At 39.6% G+C, this 23347-nt stretch overlaps 1 protein-coding gene across 1 annotated transcript; it reads left to right on the plus strand.

Moving 5' to 3' along the window:
* The first annotated feature begins 3939 nt into the window (after nucleotides 1-3939).
* Nucleotides 3940-4824, plus strand: LOC124098753 (olfactory receptor 2AE1-like). The gene has a single exon (XM_046453685.1). It carries the CDS (start codon nucleotides 3940-3942, stop codon nucleotides 4822-4824), a length of 885 nt encoding a protein of 294 aa, XP_046309641.1.
* The last annotated feature ends 18523 nt before the right edge of the window (nucleotides 4825-23347 follow it).

A 23347-nucleotide genomic window follows, 5' to 3' on the forward strand; every position in this document is an offset into this window, starting at 1 on the left:
GAACACTTAACCCCCTTGTGCCAACAAGGCAGCTTGCAGACCCAGAGACCCCATTATATTTGGGCTATAAAAATTCCCCGTGCCTGTTCCTTCCCTTTATCATAAAGTTCATTCAGACTCAGGTGGGTAAAAAATTTCTAATCAAGCTTTTAACCAGCTTCTCCTCAGGAATTACCAACTCCTGTCTACTGATGATACCTCCAGTCAAGACTTATGCTGAATGGACTGACATCATTATGGATCTGTGGTGCAAGGAACCTTCATTGATCTGGTTCCTGAAGTTATACTGGTCCTCTCTGCCCTCCTTTGGGGGCTCCTACTTCCCTCCTTTCTGATCCTCTCACACATCCCATCCTAGCAGGAAGCAGCTAGAATGAGTCGATGCCCACTCTCATTTAATAACAAAGAGGGGGGAATGTTGGGAGTCACCCCAGTTCCAAAGACTAACTTCCCCATCCCCCGAGAAGAGCCGTCCAATGATGAGCTCTGCTGGCTCACATGATCCTTACCCACCAATCAGACTAGCCGTGCTGGCTCACATGATCCTTACCCACCAATCAGAAAGCATCCCATGCCAACTGTAAAGCCATTAAACTGTTAAACTGACATAACTGTCAAACCACACATGGTTCTATAAATATGCAGAGCTGTTCCTCAATAAATGGGCATTTTCTCCAACGACGAGCCTTGTTTGTTCTTTCAACTCCAACCTAGTCAACATAATCTGCACACATCTTTTCTTCCTAATTATCCACACACATCTCTTTCTCTTTCTTCATTAGTTTCTGACATTCTCTATGAACCTCCTTAGTTTAAGTTTTCCATGATCTGGCTCTATTCTCTTTTCCTTCCTTAGGCAACCCATTCTTACTTGTACCCCTTAAATTATGTTTTTCTCTATCTTCTCAATAAGCATCCTCGTGTGCTGATGAAATGTCACCATTGATTAAAGGATAATCTCACAATGTCCTAGTTTCTAGTAAAGGTTTCTGAATACCTCAAGCCCCAACAATATCTGACCTGAAATTTGCTCTGCAGAGATTTGTGCACAGAAGTGAAATGGGGAGAGAAGAACAGTCCTCCCAGCCACACATTGGCTATTGGTCTTCCACACAAGCAATTGCTGAAGTACTCCTCAGACTCCTCCTCTAACCCTGGAAGATGCATCTTCTAGCAAAATACCAGAGAGAATATTTGTCCAGATCACTTATCATGGTTTCCACTAATTATCCTAGTGATGGAGCATCACACAAACAATAGGACATGGTGTTCTAGGAACCTCTCAATATCTGTGTTCATTATTTTGAGCCCTGTCAGACAGATTAAGCAAAACTGAACTCATATGGCCCCTACTAGTTGGGACCTGGTGTGGTGCATATGTTTCCTCTTGACTATAAACTTATATTTGAACTTCCTTCCATTTCCAGATTGAGAGCCTGGGAAATAGGAATGGCCATTCTTTTTACCTGAGTAAGAGACTAAACATAATAGCAGGTTAATCCTCAATGCTCTGAGAGTTCAACAAAAGTCCTCTTTGCAGTCTCTGTGGTTTTGGATCACTATAGCACCCTTGTCATAGATTTAACCTCATTCCTTAGTAGTAACATACAAGTATGTATGTGTTATGCAGTTACTAAGCTCCTTCCATACCACAGAGATGTTTCCTCAACAGTAATAAAAGGGGTCAGAAGAGACCAGACTGGCCTGACCTCAGCCAGGCATGAGGGAAGAGGAGCATGATCCATGAGGGATGAAACATCCTCCAGGTCCTCAGGACCTATGATGTCAGCAGAGGTGAATCGAGATCTGAAGACCTGATGGCATCAGGGATTCCCACTCAGAAGACATACCCTGGATCTCTTCTGGGCACCATTACCCAAGATACAAATTAGTCTGTGCCATGTGCACTGAGGTGTGTATCCCATGGTGCTGTACTTGAAGTGTGTTTGCAGGGTTGGGGAACTGGTAATTTGGGGAATCTAGTTTTGAAGGTAACATGGGAATACTCTCTCTAGGGGCTAGTTAATAATACAGAGTAACTGTTCCTACAGTCCCTGGTTTGTTCATAACAGAATCCAGGTCTCAGTAGCATACACAGAGTGAGTGTCCAGTCAAGAAAAAAAAGGAGTGTCCCTTTTATGTTGAATGTGGTCCAATGTCATCAATGTGCTATGGAGGGGCTGGCTGATCACCCCAGGGACTGGTGCGATGTTGGGAACTCATAATGGTCTTTGCTGTTAGCCATGAGTATTCAGCAGTGGCTTCAGAGAGATTGGCCTTGGTGAGTGTACGTCCATCATGCTGAATGCAGGGATAAACTTTACCCCTGATGCCATGTCCAGTTTGTTCATGGATCTATTGGGCAGATGTCAGGACTGAGTGAGGAAACAGGGGTTGATATCCAAAGTACATGTTAACCCTTTTTTGGAAAAGAATCTCTATCCCGTGGGTGCTAGTAATGAGTATTTCTTTCTTGTTTCCATAGAATCTTTTTCATATATATCATTCAGAAAATTTTGAAGTTCTAGGATATTAAAGGGGACACATGTATCAGAGGAATGAATATCTCCCCTAGGCGAAATAAAGAACTTTGGATTTTCTCCTGGAGAAAGGGTTAACGTGTTTGCCTTCATGATGGATGTATTCTATTTAGTTACATAGGTATCATTTTTGTATTTGAAGGTTAACCTGACTGACGGAGGTGCGCATGTGTGCCAAAAGGGCAAAAGATGGACTGCAGTGACTTTGTGATGTGTGAGGTTGGCTAGGATGAACTACATTTCCCAAAATTCTCTCTAATTTCTCGTTTCTAGTTAGGGTGGGTCTTAGAGGAGCTTCCTGGGAGATTAGAGGGCAGAAGGGAAGCAATCATCCTGTAGTACTAATACATTTTTGCTGGTCTGCTGGCTCACACCTCACTGGTATGGAGCAGTGGTTGAGACTGCAGTTTCTCTACCTTCCCCAGGATTCTCCTTTAGGCTCTGGAATTCTGGGCTAGGGGTGTGCATTCAGCTTCATTAGAAATCTGACCTAAATTCCCCATGTGCCTATATGAACATACCATATGGATCTCATCTTGTTGTATAACCACAAGTTACTAATTAAAAACTATAAATAAATAGAAGATCAGCAGAGTAGAGGGAAGGGATAAGGAGAGGGAAAGGGGAAGTATGGGGACTGTATTGAGACTATTTTATGCTTTTTAATTATGGCAAAAGGAACGCTAATATTTTGTAGAATTCAAAAAAGCCAATACAAAAAAAGAACCCCAGTCCCTAATTCCATAAGCAAGCAGACCTGACTCTTTTTTGTTTGTTTGTTTTCTCTTGTGGGGTCATAGTTCATGCTTTTGTATTTAGTCTGTCTCTTGTCTGCCCTGCTTTGTACTATCTTCCCTTTCTACTACTTGTCCTGTAGACTTTAAGTTCCACTTCAGACTTAAACATGAAAGCAGTACACCAACTCCTTAACCAGCTTCCACAAAGAAATAAGGCCAAAGTTCTGTAACACAACCCTTAACAATTATATGTATTAATAGAAATGTCTTAGTGGTTCAGATGCTCTTGTTAGAACCTGCCTGGTAAAATAAGAAACATAATCCAACAACAATATAAACACAGACACATACTAACACAAATCACACATGATTACACACACACATGCCTATATTTAGTAAGAAGAGTCATAAATTCTGGCCCTTAATAGAGTCTTGGAATTTCAAATGACCATGATCATGATGACAAATTTTAGGTTTCTCTTGTTTTAAAAAAAATGAATTTCAATAATTTCAGCTGCTGGATAATTACAAATAGAAAAAAAAATCTCTTCACAAATGTTTTATTGAATCAAAAGAGCTTATCACCATGTACAAAGGATCCCATATTTCTGGCATCACACTTTGTCTGCACTCCCTGTTTCCCTAGGGAATGAGAAGGGAGCATGTGGTTGAGGAATCAGAAGTCTCTGGCAGATTTCATCCTTGAAGGGCTCTTCGATGACTCCCCGACCCACCTTTTCCTTTTCTGCCTGACCATGGTGGTCTACCTTGTTGCACTGAATGGCAATACCCTCACCATTCTCCTCATCTGTGTGGATCATTGGCTTCACAACCCCATGTACTTCCTGCTCAGCCAGCTCTCCCTCATGGACCTGATGCACATCTCCACAACCATCCCCAAGATGGCTACCAACTACCTGTCTGGCAGGAAGTCCATCTCCTTCCTGGGATGTGCCACCCAGCACTTCCTCTATTTGTCTCTGGGTTGCACTGAGTGTCTTCTGCTAGCTCTCATGTCCTATGACAGGTATATTGCCATCTGTCATCCTCTGTGTTACACTGTGCTCATGAGCAGGAAGGTGGTACTGATGATGGCCCTCACCTCATGGTTGGGGGCATCTCTAAACTCCCTAATTCACATAGTCATCTTGATGCACGTTCCTGTCTGTGAGACTCGGAAAATACACCACTTCTACTGTGAGTATCCAGCTGTCGTGAAGTTGGTATGTGTTGACATCACTGTATATGAGTCCACAGTGTATGTCAGCACCATCGTGCTTCTCCTCCTCCCCATCATCCTGGTTTCTACATCCTATGGCTTCATCCTGCACAGTGTCATTGAGATGCGTTCACCTGGGAGTAAGAGAAATGCCTTTGCCACTTGCAGCTCCTACTTCATTGTGGTCTCTATCTGGTTTGGTTCCTGCATCTTCTCATACATGAGGCCCAGGTCCCAGCGCACTTCACTGCAAGACAAAGTTGGTTCTGTGTTCTATAGCATCATTACTCCCACTCTGAAATTCTTTGATTTATACTCTCCAGAATAAGGATGTAGCTAAGGCTCTGAGGAGAGTGTTAGGGATACAGATCACCCAGTGATTGCACTCACAGTTGTCCCAAACAGAGAATGGAATAGAATAAGCTCCTTATGTTGATCTGAATAAACCTTTCAAGAATCCAGGTCTCTGATTCTCTTTGTATACTGCAGAAATAGGTGGCTTTTGTATAAATTCACTGTTTTAACTTGGTCTCAGGCATCTAAGCATCATGGGGCACATTTCACACCCCTAGAGAACTATGGGAAAACATTAAAAATCTCTCCAAAGAAGACTTGCAAAGTTCAGTGACACTTCAACAAATATTAAATAAAGATATAAGGGCTTTTTCCATTAATATTTTCATCCACAAAATATATATAAATTATGCCACTCAAGAATATTTACGAAATATAAAATGAGAAGACCTTGCTTAATATCAGAAGCATGGGACATGAAGTGAAGGGTTTCTTGAAAGGAAAGGTGAAAGATAAGTTATGATGTTAGACTTGTAGAGTTTCCTGAATCAGTAAGTTTTTAGAAGGGAAGAATTGTTACATACAAAGTAATAGTACCTGTACATATTTTTTGTAAAATATGTATATATTTTTAATTTGTTTTAATTAGTTCTATATGACAGTACAATGTGTTTATGCACTTTGACATGTCATACATAGATGGGATATAATTTCTCATTTTTCTGAGTGTACCTGTTGCAGAATCATATTGGTCATGTAGTCACATATATACATACAGTAAGAATGTCTGTTTTTTCTACTACCTTTCCTATCACTACATCCTCTTTCCTCCCCTGCCATCACTTCCCTCTACCTAATCAAAGGTAATGCTATTCTTCCTGTGTCCCCTGCCTTATTGTGAAGTAGCATCCGCATATTAGGGAGAACATTTGGCCTTTGGTTTTGTAATATTGGCTATTTCACTTAGTATGATTTTCTCCAACTTCAACCATTTACTAATAAATGGCATAATTTCACTCTTCTTTAAAGCTGAGTAATGTTCCACTGAGTATATATAAAACACATTTTCTTAATCCATTAATCTATTGTGGGACACCTAGGTTGGTTCCACAGTTCAGCTATTGTGAATTGAGCTACTATAAACATTGATGTGGCTGCGTCACTATAGTATGGTGATTTTAAGTCCTTTGGGTATAAACCAAGGAGTGGAATAGCTGGGTGAAATGGTGGTAAAATACATATATTTGACAAATATTTACTGAGTCCTTCTTACTCCTATGATCTAAGTACTCAGTCATATATTTGGAATTTGCATTTATGAAATTTTTCATTCTTTTTAATATATTTTTTAGTTGTTGATGGACCTTTGTTTTATTCATTTATTTATATTCAGTGCTGAGATTCAAACCCAGTGCCTCACACATGCTAGGCAAATGCTCTACCACTGAGCCACATGCCAATATCCAAAAATTCAACATTCTTTAAACATAAATTTGTGATTTGTTTTGTCTGTATTGGTCCAGCCATATTAAGTAGTGATATTATTTTTTTTAATTTCAAAGGTTGGAAATACTTTTCTGTTTTCTGAGAATTTCTAGCCCCATTATTTGGAATCATAACTCTGTGGATTAGAGTCTGTCACTTGCTACCACTGTGATATATAGTAAATTAGTCTCTCTAGTCACATTAATCACAGGTTTTTATGTAGAATACTTGGTTCATTTGAGATTATGAGTTGAGAATATTAGTTCTGAGCAGATAGACGGATTCTGGGTGATATTAGCAGGAAATAACTGTGTTGAAGTGATGTTGGAATGATGAGAAAATAGTGGGAGAACCCATCTTGAAGTCTATGTCCCCATATTCACCTACTATAAATTGTGGGGAGCCAAAATGAATGACTACACCTTCCAGTCCTGATGCCTCAGATTCTGACCAACTACTACATTCACTGTGGTTTGGGCGGAGTCTAGCTCAAAGCAAGTGTTCTTCTTTTTGGGATGTTCCCCTAGGGTTGAGTTTCAATCACCTTTCCCTTGTATTCCTGCTCCTCCTGAAGGTTTTTGGATAGAACTTTCTAAACAAGAGTCCCCCCAATGAAAGCTCACCTATGAACCTGTCCCTCTCTCTCCTCAGCCTCTCCTGACTTTCTCTTGCTCTCCCTTTTAGAGAGCCTGAGGCTGAGGGCTGGGGAAGCCATCATGAAGATTGTGTAAAATAAATTGTGTCTATGTTTTATTTGGTGTCCCTGCAAATTCACATCAGTGATCCTAAGTTCAGCTGCCCACACTGATGGGGGCGGCAGGTGGTGCCCAGAACCAGGGACCGCTCAGAGTGAATTTCCAGGTAGACTGAGTGAATGTACTTTAGAAATTCATTGAACTGTGTTTTGGGGTTGTAGAAGAAGAAAGCATTCTGAGAGTCAGAGATGTTAAAGAGATAATGGGCAGTTCCATGTTTTCAGAAAAAGAAATTTACTTAATGATCCTGGAGATTCTAATCAACTGGAGAGGAAAACAAGTCAGGAGGGCCCAGCTGGCTCAATTCCTGAAACAGTTAATGACATATGCCTGTGGCTTAGTGATGAAGAGTCACCAGATTTGCGTACTTGGGAAAGGATAGGTAGAAAAGTTCTAAAGGCTGCCTCTCTGCCAAGCTATCTAAGAGTACAATAGAAAATATTCAAAAGGTCTGAACTTCTTTAGGAATGTTTCATTTTGAATATGGAGAGGAGGGGCAGTGGTCTTCAGAAGACTTGTTAAAAGGGCTCCAGAAAGCAATTAGAAGTTTGGAGTCAGAGAAGTGGCCCACGGCTGCTCCCAGGTGGTTTTCTCTATCTGTAGTGGGACTGAGGGCCGAGTCAATTCTCACCCAGTCTGTAGCTCATGTACCACAGACAGATGACCTTAGGGCAAGACCTAAAACCAAACATTCATTCACAGCTGTACCAGACAGAACCAGTGATTTAGAAGTGTGCCAACTGAACTGGATGGTAGGAGTGTGTGCTAGAGAGGAAACTAGCCCTGATGGGGTCTCTGTGAGGCTGACTCAAGATGGAGGAGAAGAAAATGGACAGAAAGATACTGGTGAAGGTGAGCCACAATATGAGGAAACTCAGTCAGAGGGTGAGAATGATCTGGAGGAGGGTTTTGGTAGATTATGTCTGACTGTCGCCACACCCACCATTTGGATCTGTCCACTCTCCTCTGGGAGAACAAGGTTTAATAACTACTCTGAATTGGCAGTAGGCATGCTTACACCCCTCCACCATTGCCTTAGAACAGCACAGGAAGCAGGGGAGGACATTACAGGTTTTCAGCTTTTTCCAATCTTTGAGCAGAGTAACTAGTAAAATCAGTGTGTCTGTATTCATGCTGCAGTTTCTTTTAAGACTCTAAAGGAGCTCAAAAAATGCTTGCTGTCCAAATTCAACTTTGTTCAAAGTCAACTTGATTCCTTATGCAAAGAGCCTTTACCCCCACATGACTGGATTTCTATGGCCAAATTTTTTTATGGAGGAGGGGGCAGCTACTTCCATTGGTGGTCTCACTGAACTGATTATTGCACTGAACAGGCTGAGAGACACTGGAGACAGGGCTGTGATGCCCCCTTGGAGATGTTAACTGGAACTGGAGAATTTACAGATCTGGAAAGGCAATTAAATTATTATCTTGCCATAAATGGTCAAGTTACTGCATGTGCCAAAAGGACATGGAGAGAGCTACCTAATTGGGGTGAATCAACTTTGAATTTTAGTCAGATCAAACAGGGGTCAGAGGAGCCATTTTCAGATTTGGAGGAATATCTATACCAGGCAGCAAAGAGATCAATAGGAGACTTGGATGCCTCTGAGTACCTAGTCAAGCAGCTAGCATTTGAGAATGCTAACAAAGTATGTAAAAAAGTGGATGTGTAACCGATGTGAATCTGCAATATGTATATGGGGTAAAAATGGGAGTTCATAATCTGCTTGAATCAAATGTATGAAATATGATATGTCAAGAGCTTTGTAATGTTTTGAACAACTAATAAAAAAATAAAATAAAAATAAAAATAAATAAATAAATAAAGTTTGTCAAGAAATCCTTCAACCCCATTGAAAAAGGGGGATGGTCTCCAAGTTCATTGCCTTTGTGTGGATGTGGGTCACACACAGCTACAGGGCGTAATGCTCGCCGCAGCTTTAAAGCGGGTATTACAACCTCAGTCTCAGAGATGCCATTCTCATGAGTGCTGTTCCAATTTTGGTAGAACTGGGCAAATGGCTTGGGACTATGGATCTCTGAACAATAGGGCAGAGACCTCTCCCATTTGCACAGGTGGCACTAACAGGGAGATGACTGCATGGCATGGGAAGTTTTGGATAGATATGGCAGCGGTGGTTCACAGCCAATTCAGCCTTCACCTCTGCCTTCTTTGGGGCCAGAAAACTGAGAGCTGGGCCTGCTCTGGGCCCACCAAACTGTAGGGGCACTGCAATATACACTGGAAGAGGAGTTGCAGACTCTGACGTCATCAGGACTGGCCATGCCAGCTCATCAGTATTAGCAGCCAACTCCACCTAGACTGTACACTATGATCAACCTTGGGAGTTACTTTAATGCCTGAAATGTGGCCAAACGAGTCCCTACTGGGGTTCATGGACCATTACCCCAAATAGCATAGGCTGAGTTTGGGGGTGAAACTACTTTAAAATGGGAATTCAGGTGCTGCCAGGAGTGATTGATTCAAACTTTAGAGATAAAATTGAAATTATTGTGCAGTCAGAGCCCGCTACTTAGCTCTCTTTAAGAGATGATTGGCACAGCTAATACTCCTGCCTTGTCACTCCATGGATGGCCCAGAGTAGACCTCAACTTCTGGGTCCCCAGACCAAGTGTACTGGGCTCAATTACTTCAGCAAGAATGCCCTCTACTGGATCTTAAAGTTAATCATAAAAAATTCAGGTACCATAGATACTGGGGATGATAGCTCTGTTCTATCTAGTAGATTATGGCCTAAGAGGTGGCCTTTACATATTGTGCCTGCCAACATGGAGGGGATAGGTCAGATCTCTCAGCCTGCACAAAGTGCTCAATATCTTCACTGGGACAATAAAGATGGTAACTCTGGAATTTTCAAGGCTTATGTTTTAGACTTCTTGGAAGTAAATTTGTGGGGCTATGATATTCTGAGCAGCTTAGGTTTGTTAATAGTAACTTCAAATTTTATCATGTTTTGGGGGGGACTTAATCAAACATTTTTTTCCTAGGGAAATAGAGGAAAATTTACAAGGGTATTTACCTACAACTCAATCTTCCCAAGACAGACTAACTAATGCACCCAGCCAAAACTTTTGATAGTTCCCCTAACTTTATCCCCAACGCAGAGAACAGCAGAAAAAAATTCATTGGCTCATAGAAGAGCCAATCTGGGTTAGTCAGTGGCCCTTGGCAGGGGAAAAACTTTAAATACCCACATGTTAGTTCAGGAACAACTTCAGGCAGGCCATTTACAACCTATGCTCAGTCCTTGGAACATCTTTGTAATTAAGGAAAAAATCTGGCAACTGGAGATTATTACAAGATCTCAGGGTAATTAATTGTGTTATCAAGCCCACGGAGCCTTACAACAAGGGCTTCTTTTTCCTACAGCTATCACTTTGGATTATCTTTTAATAGTAGTAGATTTAAAAGATTGTTTCTTTTCTATACCATTATGGCCAGATGACTGCAAAAGATTTGTCTTTAGTGTCCAAGCAATAAATTTTTAAAAAACCAGTTAAAAGATATTGCTGGAAAGTGTTGCCTCAGAGAATGTGTAACAGTCCTACCCTTTGTCAAAATTTTGTGGTATACACCATCATGCCTGTGAGGGAGAAATTTCCTGATGCATATATTATTTACTTTATGGATTATATACTTTGAGCTCATGTTAATTCAGATGTACTCCTAAATTTCTTTGCCCAGTTAGAGACCTCACTCACAGCAATGTGTTTGTGCATTGCACCTCAAAATGTACAGAGGATATCTCCTTTTCAATATCTAGGTCATGTGATTGAAGGGCGTAAATTCTGTCCTCAAAACATACAAATTAGAGTCAAGGAGTTGACATTCTTAAGGATTTTCAAAAACTATTAGGTGATATAAATTGGCTGAGGCCATCTTTAAATCCAACTCCTTCAGATTTAAGTCCTTTATTCCAGATATTACAGGGAGAGCCTTCTCCAGTTTTTCATCAGCTCAGAGCAGAAGTAAGAATGGCTTTGAGGAAAGCTGAAATTGCTATTAAAAACGCTCACCTTATTAGAATTAACCCACAAGGGCCTTCATATTTATTGATATCACCACTACTTAATCTCCTACAGGAGCAATATGGGAGTTATTGAGTGGATTCATTTAGCTTACTCTTCTCAAAGGTCTTTAACTCCTTTTCATGATTTTGTTGCTCAATTAGTTATCAAGGGCAGAGTTTTATAGCTGGTTGGATCAGAACTTAATATTATAATCATTCCATTTTCTGCCCAACAGAATGATTGGCTTTTCCAAACTTCTAATAATTGGCAAGTAGCTTTTGCTAATTTTCCTGCTCAGATAGAAAGTCATTATTCTTGTGATAAAATTATTCAATTTTCCTTTGTAACTACACTTATTTTTCTAAAGATTGTGTATGCACATCCAATAGATGGAGCACTACTGGTATTCACTGATGGCTCAAGCTCAGGGAAAGCAGGTTTTATAGTCATGCTCATAGAGAGGTGGTACAAACCTTATCTTCTTCTGCCCAATGAGCAGAACTTCAAGCTCTCATTTGTGCTTTATGTCTTTTTTGCAAATGAGTCCATCAATATTTATCCTGACAGTTTATATGCAGTTTGAGTTGCAAAAAATATTGAAACTTCAACTATTGGGTATACACCATCACAAGAATTATTTAATTTGTTTCATACCCTCCAAAGGATAGTACAAATGCAAAAACACCCATGTTTTATAGGCCCCATATGGCCCCACACTAATCTTCCAGGGCCTTTAACATCATGTAATGATAAGACTGATAAATTGGTTGCTGTTTGTCAGCAAATATCTTCATATGACTGTGCAGAAGCATTGCATTCTTTGCATCATCAAAATGCTCCTAGCTTACATAAAAAATTTAATATTACTAGAGAGCAACTTTGTCAATTTGTATGTCACTGCCCCCAATGTGTTATACACACTCAATTTTTACCATCTGTGGTAAGTACCCATGGATTAAAACCAAATCAGTTATGGCAAATGGATGTAACTCACATTCCTCAATTTAGTAAGCAATTTTATGTACATGTAATTGTAGACATTTATTCAAGATTTATCTTTGCCACAGCTCATGCAAAAGAAAATACTCAACATGCTATTTCTCATTGCTAGCTGCTTTTGCAGTATTAGGATGTTCTTTACAAATTAAAACATAATGCACCAGCTTATGTTAGCTCCTCTTTTCAACAATTTTGCCAAGAGTTTCATGTTGACCATAAAACACATATTCCTTACAACACTCAAGGTCAAGTTATTGTAAATCGAGGTTGTTTATCTATTAAGCTACAATTACAAAAATTAAAAGGGGGAGATAGGACTAAGACCCCCCCCCAAATAACCTCAATCATACTCTGTTCAATTTTTAATTTTTAAAACTGTGACTCAGAGTGTCACACTGCAGCAGAGCAACACAGGTCTTTCACAACAACAGGCCCTTTAGGCCAAGTTTGGTGGAAAGATTTACAAACTTGTCAATGGAGAGGACCAGATCCAGTCATAATGTGGGGCAGAGGTCATGCTTGTATTTTCCCAGAAGGAGCTTTTCTTCCTCTTTGGGTACTTGAATGTGCCATCAAGCATGGAGGACCTAGAACCAAGGTTCAGATGACTGAGTATTGACCCAGAAATGCCAGACGTGATTCTCCACCAAGATAAACTCTTGAAGGAAGAGGGGAAAGAAGATGGCCCAGAGAGACCCAATGGTGAAGCTACCCTCATGGAAAGAGCTAAAGAATCTGATGCTGCAGGCTGAGCAAATGATTCAGCAGCAAGGAAAAACTCAGTCTCCAACAATGATGGTTGCCACAATACTAGCTCTATTGAGCTAGGTTTCCAAGAACTGTTGAGTTTTTAACATTTATATAAATGGCATCAGTATGCATGCATCTACTGTCAATTGCTTTCTTTTGTGAACACTACAGCTTTGAGATTAATACATTTTAAGATTTTGAAATCCAATTCATTCATTTTAATGGTTGGGATATGTAGTACCTCCCATGATATGAATAAACTGCAAAAAACTAAAAATGTTGTGCTTCAAAGGACACTATCAAGAAAGTGAAAAGATATCTACAGAAAAGAACAAACATGTTACAAAGCATAATCTGATAAGAAACTGTGTAAAGAATATATGAATAATTATTTTTCACTTAGTTTATTTAAAAATTCTTTTTTTCTTTTATTTTTAATTTGTTCCAATTAGTTATACATGACAGTAGAATGCATTTTGACACATTGTACATAAGTGGAACACAAGATGTCCTTCCTCTGGTTGTATATGGTACAGACTCACACCAGTAAAATTCTTAAGCCTCAAAACAAAAATACAAATGCTTCAGGTAATTGTGGGCAAAAGACATGGATAGATATTTCTTCAAAAGAGTGAATCTGACTTTTCATTCCTATGTACATAGTTGAATACCTAATAGTGAATTTCCATATCATGTACATCCACAAGCCTGGGATCCTAATTAGAATAAGGTATGCTTCATGCTTTTATAAACATATCATGCATAACTAAAAAGAATAAATAAAAAAGTGATTAACATTGCTCAGTATCAGTAACCAACAGGAAAATGCAAATAAAAACCACATAAGATGTCATCTTGCATCCACTACAATGTCTAAAATAAGAGATGGAAACATGAAGTGTTAGGAAATAAATGAAGTAATTGGAATTTTCACACATTTTTGGAAAGTATATAAATGACACAGCTATTATGGAAAACACTGACAGAAGTACTTTGTAAGGCAGCGATTTCACTCCTGAGTATACACTCAGATAAAATTGAAAACTAGGAAAAAAAGAAAAAAAAATGAAAACTAGAGTTCACAAACAAGTTTCACACTAATGTTCATAACGGCATCAATCACAATAGCCAAAAGGTGTAAATAACACAAATGTCCATAAACTGATGAAAAGATAACTAAATTGTGGTATATCTATACAATGGAATATTATATGGCCATAAACATGAAGTACTGATATATATTTCACTTGGAAACAGAATGCTAAATGAAATCACTTTGCATCACAAAAGACCACATATTACATGTCTCCATTTTTATAATGTATACATCATATGCAAAGCTAAAGAGATAGAAAATAGAGTAGTGTTTGTTTAGGGTAAATGATTTTGAAAGCTGACAGTTAAAAGATAATGAGATTTCTGAGTTTTGAAAATGGTGATGGCTGCATGTATCATTTAACATGCTAAAAATTATGGAATTTTACATTTTAAGGAATCAAAAGTATGTAAATAATATCTTAATGAAGTTGTTATTTTAAAAGAAACAGTAATCCACATACTAAATTGAGAAAAATTGGAAGGAGGACATCTGAACCAAGGATGTTCTTGGCTTTTTTTCACAAATGGATCTTGTGGATTGTTGAGGGAATTGACATTAATTCCAAAGGATGTGCTAATGATCACAACTATGTTGTAGCTCCCCAAAATTCTGAGTAGAGAAAGAAATGTAAAATTTTAATCTGTACTGCTTTACTCTCCTACTACACATGCTGGAAGAAGTGCGACCAGCACATTCACACACTGTCAGAAATATCTGTTGAACAAATGACTAGTCCATGCTCCTATCAAATGCCATGAGGCACCTGCCCCTGTTCCAGGGGAGTTAGGGACACTAGGGTAGTGAGCTCAAGGAGTTCAGTCACAGAGAGACAGACACCCATAATCAGATAAATTACATCAGAGAGTGGAATGTAGATGATAAAAGATGATTAAGTAAGAGCTTCAGCAGGACCAGGGTGTTATAATAGACTCCTGCTAGGGGATCCAAGATAGGTGACCTTGACCTAGGTCCTGCCTAAGCACAGTCTGTGCCCAGAGCTGATTCCTCTCTACCACATCACATAACAGCAACACCCTGTTCTGAGAGGCAGAAAAATTGTCCCCCCTTCTCTGCACCCACTGCTACAGCTTCTGAGAGGTCCTGCACTCCAAGACCCAAGGTGGCCCCAAGGGCAGAATCTCACAAAAGGGAATGAGTAAGAATATCCTCAATTAAAACATTGAAAATCTCCTCAAAATGTACTTGGATGGTCTCACAACTTGGTGAACATATTCTCTCAGATTTCCCAAGACAGTATCAGTGGTTGTTCATGGGTCAAAATAACCCATTTTATAAAACAAATGATATGGTAGTTGTAATCCGTATTCTTTCAGGACCTTATCTCCATTGAGACTGGAGGAAGAAGTGGTGGAAATATTTCATATTTTGTATTTTGCTGATATTCTCAGTACAACCATGAAGAGATTTGTTGTTCCATAGCCTGCATTGTATCTTTCTTTTTAAATTTTTTTTTAAATATTTTTTTTTAGTTGGACAGCATGACTTTATCAGTTTATTTTTATGTGGTGCTGAGGATAGAACTCAGTGCCTTACACATTCTGGGCAAGCACTCTACCACTGAGCTACAATCCTAGCCCTGCATTGTATCTTTCTATCCCTGCTCAATAGGTACCAGAAACTTCCCATAACCAACATTCCCTATGCTCCACCCTCAATTTCTGAGTGATCACGTTCTTCATTGGAAAACAAGTTTTGACTTACATAATATTCACATTGAAGATCAAGCAGATAAACTAATTCTGTTTTCTGTACACAGATGTCCCAGCACCCTGCCTCATCCTAGGAGCCTCTCCTCCTTGGGTGGCCCATTGTGGTTGTGACTCCACACACTTGCTTTTGACTGTTCACGGGAGTAGCTCAACAGTGGTAATTTCAGTTCCCTGGCAGGCTACTGGAAGGTCTTAAAATAGCTCAGAACCCCAGAGCTGCCTGCTACTTACTCCTTCACAGTGACAGGCTCGCCTTTCTTCACTTCCTGACTCAGGTACTTCACCAATGCGTCTCCATATTGGTTAATGATGGGGAACATCTAAGCACAAAACACAACTCCACCCACAGTTAGAGGAGAATCGAATCCCTGAGGCTCTGGTTTTCCCAGGATTATAAAGTATGAGATATTTATAATGAACCAAAAAATATCTCTTCTAGGACATAAAGACAAAAGGTCATTTGAAATTTGTCATTAGTTCTTTTTATTTATCCATATAATAAGTTTCACTTTGACATAATTATAAAAGCGTGGAAAATAATTTTGCACTTCTCCAACTGCTTGACATGTTGAACATTTTTTCTTATATTCATTGGTCATTCTTGTATTTCTTCTTTTGAGAAGGGTCTGCTCAGTTCTTTTGCCCATTTATTGATTGGGTTATTTGGTTTTTTGGTGTTAAAATCATTGAGTTCTTTTTATATCGTGAATATTAACACTGTAAATGAAGTGCAGGGGACAAAGATTTTATACCCTTCTGAAGATTCTCTGTTTATGCTTTCAATTATTTCTTCTGATGTGAAAGGTTATTAGATTAGAGAAAAATTAATGACAAGTAAATTATTAAGTTCTTACAAATGTGTAAGATGCAAGAGACAGCTGGGGGTGTATCAGTGGAGACTCAGCCCTGCGTGCTCTTTCCACTCAACCGTATGGCCTTTATGGGCCATGCCAGTTAGGCAGGATGATGTGGCCAGCTCTGCAGTTTTGAGGACTTGATGAGAGAAGATGAAGAGGGAGGAAGAGGCAAAGCCTTCTCCCACTTGCTTATAGAACACAAGAACTACAATAATACCTCTGGAGCTGCTTTCACCAAGCATTATTAAGAAAATGGCTGCTGAAATTAGCTGATATCACCCTAGCAGATTATGAAGTACACAAGGTCATGGAAACACAGTGGTTTAAAAATGTACTTGACATCTATTCATCAAAGTCAGTAGAATGGGGTAGGCAGAGAAATCCCTGTGTACACTTCTATTGAAAACTCCTAATTGACAGTTAAAAACAAATGAAATCCCCAAGATTTTACATTTGCAGAGAAAGTTAAAATAAAAGAGAGCAGAGATTATATCATTTCCTAATCTGTTCATCTCTCTCTCATCTTTTCTTTTAAATGTACATAATAACCCTCAAATTTATATAAAGGTCACTTTTAATAAAGTGATAAACTTGAAAGGAGATAAAGCTAGGCATGGTGCACATTTTAGAAAGGTCTGACTTAATACCTCCTATGTAGTTTTAAAGGCTCCTAATGAAGAAAAAATGGAAAAGGGGGTAGAGGCTGGGCACTGGAGAGAAGGTGAGGCCAAGAGTTTTTGGGTCATCAGAGACTGAGAAAAGTCAGAAGTATGACATTCTTGGCCATGAACCTTGACACTTGGTGAAATATGGGACCCTTGGCAGGAGGAGGAGCCCCTAAGAGCTTTATGATAATTAATTCCTAGTAATAGCTCTGGGATGGCATTGTCCTCTTGCCCTGGAGTGCCGCATCCAACAAGTCTACCCAAGGGAAGTTTCCAAAATACTCACCCCCACATTTTCCCATACTTTTCATGACATTGGATGTCATACTGCCAAAAACCCTTGGTGGAGAAACAAGAGAATTTATATTGTTATTTTGAAAATATTGAACCCTGCTTCTAATTGAGGAACCAATGATTCCAATCCCTTGAAATCAGACTGGAATATGGTCCATAACTGGCAGTTAGAGGGAAGCTCTTATTCTAAGACATCCAAAGGCAAAGAAGAGGAAAATAAATGGGATACTAGAAAAGGGAATTTAGAGACCATCTTGAATTTTCTTTAAGTATTGTACATATTGAAGAAATTATCCTCTTTTTTTAGACAAGGTATTGCCATGTTTTCTATAATGACCTTGAATTTGTGATTCTCCTGCCTCAGCCTCCAGAGTGGTTGGGACTACCAGTGTGTGCCACAGTTTCACTAATTATCCTTGAGTATGAATATGAAGCAAATCTACCTTTCTGTATCATTTTCTCATGTGCAAGGACTGTTTCTGAAATCCTGCCAACTTTGAATCATTCCCTCCACCTGGATGTGAAAAAAACCAAAGCTGAGAGAAAGTGAGTGCATTTCCCAGGGACATTAGCAAGGACACTTCACTCATTATTTTTTTCCCAGATCTTTTTCATTTCTCTCATGAATCTCCCTAGAATACTGGGGAAATTAGGAAGTTCAAGGCACCAGTCACCTTTAAGTTAACCATGTTGATGTGATTAGTTTAGCTGGCTTTTTCACTACTGTGACCCTGACAAGAAACATGTAGAAAACTAAGATTTACTGGGCTCACACTTTCAGAGGTCTCAGTTCATACATCTCTGTTGCTGTGGTCTGAGGTGAGGCAGAATAACATGGCAGAAGAGTGTGACAGAATAAAGCAGCTCAGGACGTGGCATCAGGAAGCAGACAGAGACTCCACTAACCAGGGACAAAATGCATACCCTGAGGCCAGGCCCCCAGTGACCCACCTCTTCCACCAACACCCTACCTGCTTACCGTTGCCCCCAGTTAATCCTTATTGAGGAACTCCAACTCACAGTGAGAGAAAGTGAGCACATTCGTTTCTTCCCAACTCCATTTAGAGAGCCCCCCTTACCCCAAAGTCATAATGGTGAGCTAAGAGAAGTTGAGACTCCATGCTCCAATTCTTAGGTTTATACTCAATACACATTCCCAGACTTGAGTGCTCCTGCAAGGTCCAGCCTGGCATTCTGCCAGGGCATTTCATTCGCATGTCTCTTTGGTATGTTGGCCCTTCCTTAATGTAGTATTTCCCAGTCTAAAAAGGGTGTGTGTGTGATATTTTGATGTTACTTTGATGAAGATATTTTGCTTAACACAGTCTATTCAATCACAGAAGGGCCCACTGAGAGCCTCTGGTGACATTTTTTCTTACAACTTGGTAATAAAACTTTTGGGCTTTTCCTTCTTTGCATGCCATGCTCCCAGTTCAACATCCAGCCCTTCTTTAAAATTGACTTCATATGGATCCTTGGAAGCAGTAATAATATTCTTCTGTTGAATGGCAAATGTACCATTTTGAAACAATGAGACTTCCCACTACCTCACACAAATATGAGTCATGTTGAGTGTCACCCAAGTCTGTTGTCAGACAATCTGGTTGAGTTGAGCCAGAGGGAAGACTGAGTTCCCTATGTCCTCTGAGTGCCACAGCAAGGAATGAATGACTGAGGAATCATCTCCAGGCCATTCTCCCTCTCATTGAGTCTGTTCTACCAACTGGTGATGCTCAGACAGCAGCGCAGAGCCAGGCATGCTCATGTTCACCAAGGTGGCCAGTCACAGCACAGTTTTTTTATTGACCCCCATGCATCAACTCCCTTTGTATGAAAACCCACAAAGGCTGGTGATCCTTTGGCCTGGCTGGCCAGCAACTCAGATGTGTCATACTCACAGCCCCATGCCAGAGTGTTCTATGTCATACAACCCCTGCCCCACCATCCCAAAAGATGAGAGAAATATGGAAAAAATAAATGGTGTACAAGAGAGTCCTGGCAGCTATTTTAACCATGAAACAGCTAGTTCTGCAAAAGTGGCCACGTAGTGGCAGAGGAGAAAACTGTGGCATGGACAAATGGCCCAGCACGCTCTGTAATTCCTCTCATCTACATGGAGGGGGACCCTCCAAAGTTCAGGAACTGTCCTGTTGACTGAGAAGAAAATATGCAATATAAAATAAGAACCCATAATGTGTTCCAGACAGTTTCAATAAGAACTTGCTGCTGCTTTTTAGAGGAGAATGTTTAAGGCAGTGTAGTTTTCATATATTCTGTACAAATCCTGCCATTAAATACAATAAAATTCAATTACATCAACTCATTAGAAAATGTCATCAGAGAGGATTATGTTGCCACAACACCCTGAATTAGTACTTTTCTTTTAGAGACTCAAAGCCATATCTCTATTTTCCTTTTTCATGCTATTGTTATTCATTATTCTTAAGAGTGAAATTGGGACAGAAGTCACACATGGCCTGTGTGGAATCTCTCCTACCCACACATCAAAATATCCTCTTTCCTTCTGTTTCATGATGCCAGCATCCCATTAAGATCAATTTCCCTACTAGATGGTATAGATTCATGCTTTCATGCTGGAGTGTAGATGGAAAGAAAAAAGAAAAGCCCAGTTGGGTTTGGGGTGTTTTTCAGGCTGATAGTAGATTTTTATATGGGGGGTAAGTAAGTCTCTTTATGATGCTAATCTCCCAGAGAAAGGAAAGATAATACAAAAGGAAAGAATAAAATTTCTTAAAATTTCTGTCAGTTTTTTCTGTTCTAGACACTCATGATTTAGATGTAAAAAGGTCTATGAATTTCAGGGTGGAAAAATTGAGTTTTAGGAGGGAGTGATGTGCTAGGAAAGGTTCACAGAAAAGAGGGAATTGTTCAGTCAGCCTCCCAGGGAGTCTGAGGGTCTATGGTGCATTGTACAAATTGTTCTACAGCCAGGAGGGTGCAGGAATCACCATATTAACAGGTATGGTCCTTCAGAATGTCTTTTTCCAGAAAGCCTAGAAGATGAAGAGACAAAATCCAAGCAAACTGGTTTTCCCCAGAATTCTCAAAGCTTGAAAGGGCGAGGTTCCCACTGCATGTGATAAGAACTTACCCATTAGCTGTATATGGTGAATTCTGGTTCATCACTCTAGGTGCAAACTCAGAGCCAATCAGATTATTCCTGGGAACACACCTCACCATAAATCCCTAAACCCACAGGAATATGGATTTCAGGACAGGGAGGAGCTCGAGCAGTCTGCCTAAGATCAATAGAAAATTCTTAAGGGTTTATAGCAATTTCAATTCCATCATCTATTTTGATCTTCCAAATAGTTAAGGAAAACAGGAACCTGATTAGGCCACCAACTCCAGGCTTCTGGAGGAGAAAAGGCTGGACAGTGACTCACAGATAGAGAAGCATAAGGCTGATAGCCAGGAGGACCCGGGTCTCTACAGAAGAATTCAGGGTCAAGTTCTTCACCACTTTCCTTCATCAGTTTTGAATTCTGTATCTTTCTTTCAGCCATATGGGCTGCCCTTTGCAGAAATGTGCCTGCACAGTGTCCCTTCTGTGACAAGCTATGATTCAGTGAGGCCAGTTTTGTGCTGGGGAAGGAGGTGAGGCCAGAGATGAATCCAGTGGAAAAGCCACCTTTGCATCTCCTGGAATTATAGGGGTCAAGTGTCTTCTTTGCAGTTGGCAAAGAATCATGCACTCTCCTACTTTGACCTTTGTTTGAAAACAGGGACTTAAAGATGCTGCCTTCGGTAAAGACAAGGACTCTGGGGCCTGCAGCTGTACAATGAGTAACTAAAAGCAAGATAAAGCTTGGCATTCTGCCTTCATTCCGTATCCTTTTCTAAATATTTGTGACTGCTCAGCTCTGCACATAAACATGTTAATAATTTAAGGAGTGCTCAGTTAAAAACTAGCAATAGATTACAAATTTATCTAATCTATCTTATCCCCCTTGAAGATTGAGGCAAGACTGAAGGGGCATTCAACTCTCTGCTTTTTAAAAAATGTTCTTTTTAGTTGTAGATGAACAAAACACCTTTGTTTAATTTATTTATTTTTATGCAGTGCTGAGGGTCAGACCCAGTGCCTCACACATGCCAGTCAAGTGATCTACCACTGAGCCACAACCCCAGCCCCTCAACTGTCAGCTTTTATAGTATATTGTTTCAGAACCCCAGGGTGGTTCCCAGAAGTCTTCAGTCATTGTTCATTTCCTTCCAGGAAAGTCAGAGACTTTTAGACAGATAAACAAAAGGAGTTTATTCCCTTAACAGGAGCAATCATCTCATGGGACCACACTGCCTCTTTTAGGATTCCAGGTCTGGTAGATAAACATCCTGAACAATAAATAAAATTTATTCCTTTCAAGTGATAAGGACTTCTCAGGAGCCACCTAACAGTGCTAGAAGTGAGATAGTTTGGACAAGACTGCTTAACAATGCATACCTCTTCCCCACTGTCCCGATTCTGTTTCTATTTAAACCTTCAGGTCATGCCAGCACCTGAAAGACATGACTTAAAACATGGATCCCCTTGTCTTTCTGGTGTAGCTAAATTGACTAAAGTTCTTTTCTTGATTTTTGCGATTACTCTTTGGATTTTGGGGGATGTGGTGAGTGGCTAGACCTGGATTTTGTATCTGGCATGGGACTCCTGTAATTCTTTCAATTTTTATTTTGTGGAAAATTAAGAAATCACTGTGTAATCAATAGTGCCAAAGGTTATGTAATATTATGAGAAACTCAAGTGAAGCCACTGGCATTAATCTCCTGCTGCTGTATTTTTGTTTTTGTTGTTGTTATAGGTGGACACAATATCATTATTTTATTTTTCTGTGATGCTGAGGATCAAACCCAGTGTCTCATGTATGGTAGGTGAGCATTCTATCTCTGAGCACAACCCCAGTCCCATACCTGTGTATTTACAAAACATGAGAACTTTGTCAACACAAGCTCCATCCATATATCTTTGCCCACACAGGTTCCTCTGCCTAGAATATTTTTGTGCCTCATAAAAGACTCCTGCTGAGCCTCCAAAATCCAGCTCTTATAGCACCTATTTTGGTAGAGTCTTTCCTTACTAATCTCAAAGAGTAGGACAACTTATTCTTTGTCTGTAATCCTCAAGACTCTATATGCTGAGGTAGGAGGATCATGAGTTCAAAACTAGTGTCAAAACTCAATGATACCATGAGCATCATAGCTAAAACCTGTATCAATAAATATATATCATATATCATATAACATATAATATATAATATATATGTGGAATGTAGTAGAAAGAATTGGTCATTACCCTATGTGTATATATAGTTACATGACTGGTGTATGTCCACATCATGTACAACCAGAAGGATAAGAAGTTGTACTCCATTTTTGTATAATGTGTCAAAATGTGTTCTTCTGTCATGTATAAATAATTAGAACAAACAGTAAAGTGTTGGGGATGTGGCTCGGTGGTTAAAAACCTCTGGATTCAATCCCTGGTACCAAAACAAATAAATAATTAAATAAATGAATAAAGGCTGCACCATTTGGAGTTGAAGATGGACTACAAATATGTTTCTTGCTTTCCAGAATCAATAAGGGAGATAGGGTGGGAATATGAAATCTAAACTAGAGATACAGTAATAACTACCTCAGTAGAGTGTTACAAATTATGTGCTTCAAAAATTGCAGAAGGACACTATGAATATACTTTTCCAGCAATGCAAAAAATCACAGTGGGTTAACTGTATCTATCTTACTATTTAATTTGAATTTCTGAAAAAGCTCCATGTATTCAGTGATTGTGATGACCAAAAGATTGAGCTTTGACTTTCACTGATTCAGTACTATATATCCCCTTAAATGGGCATAGAGGCTTCAGA

Source organism: Marmota monax, unplaced genomic scaffold (assembly GCF_021218885.2).
Source record: "Marmota monax isolate L192 unplaced genomic scaffold, Marmota_monax_Labrador192_F-V1.1 WCK01_AAM20220418_F8-fsc00148, whole genome shotgun sequence".
Taxonomy (NCBI): domain Eukaryota; kingdom Metazoa; phylum Chordata; class Mammalia; order Rodentia; family Sciuridae; genus Marmota; species Marmota monax.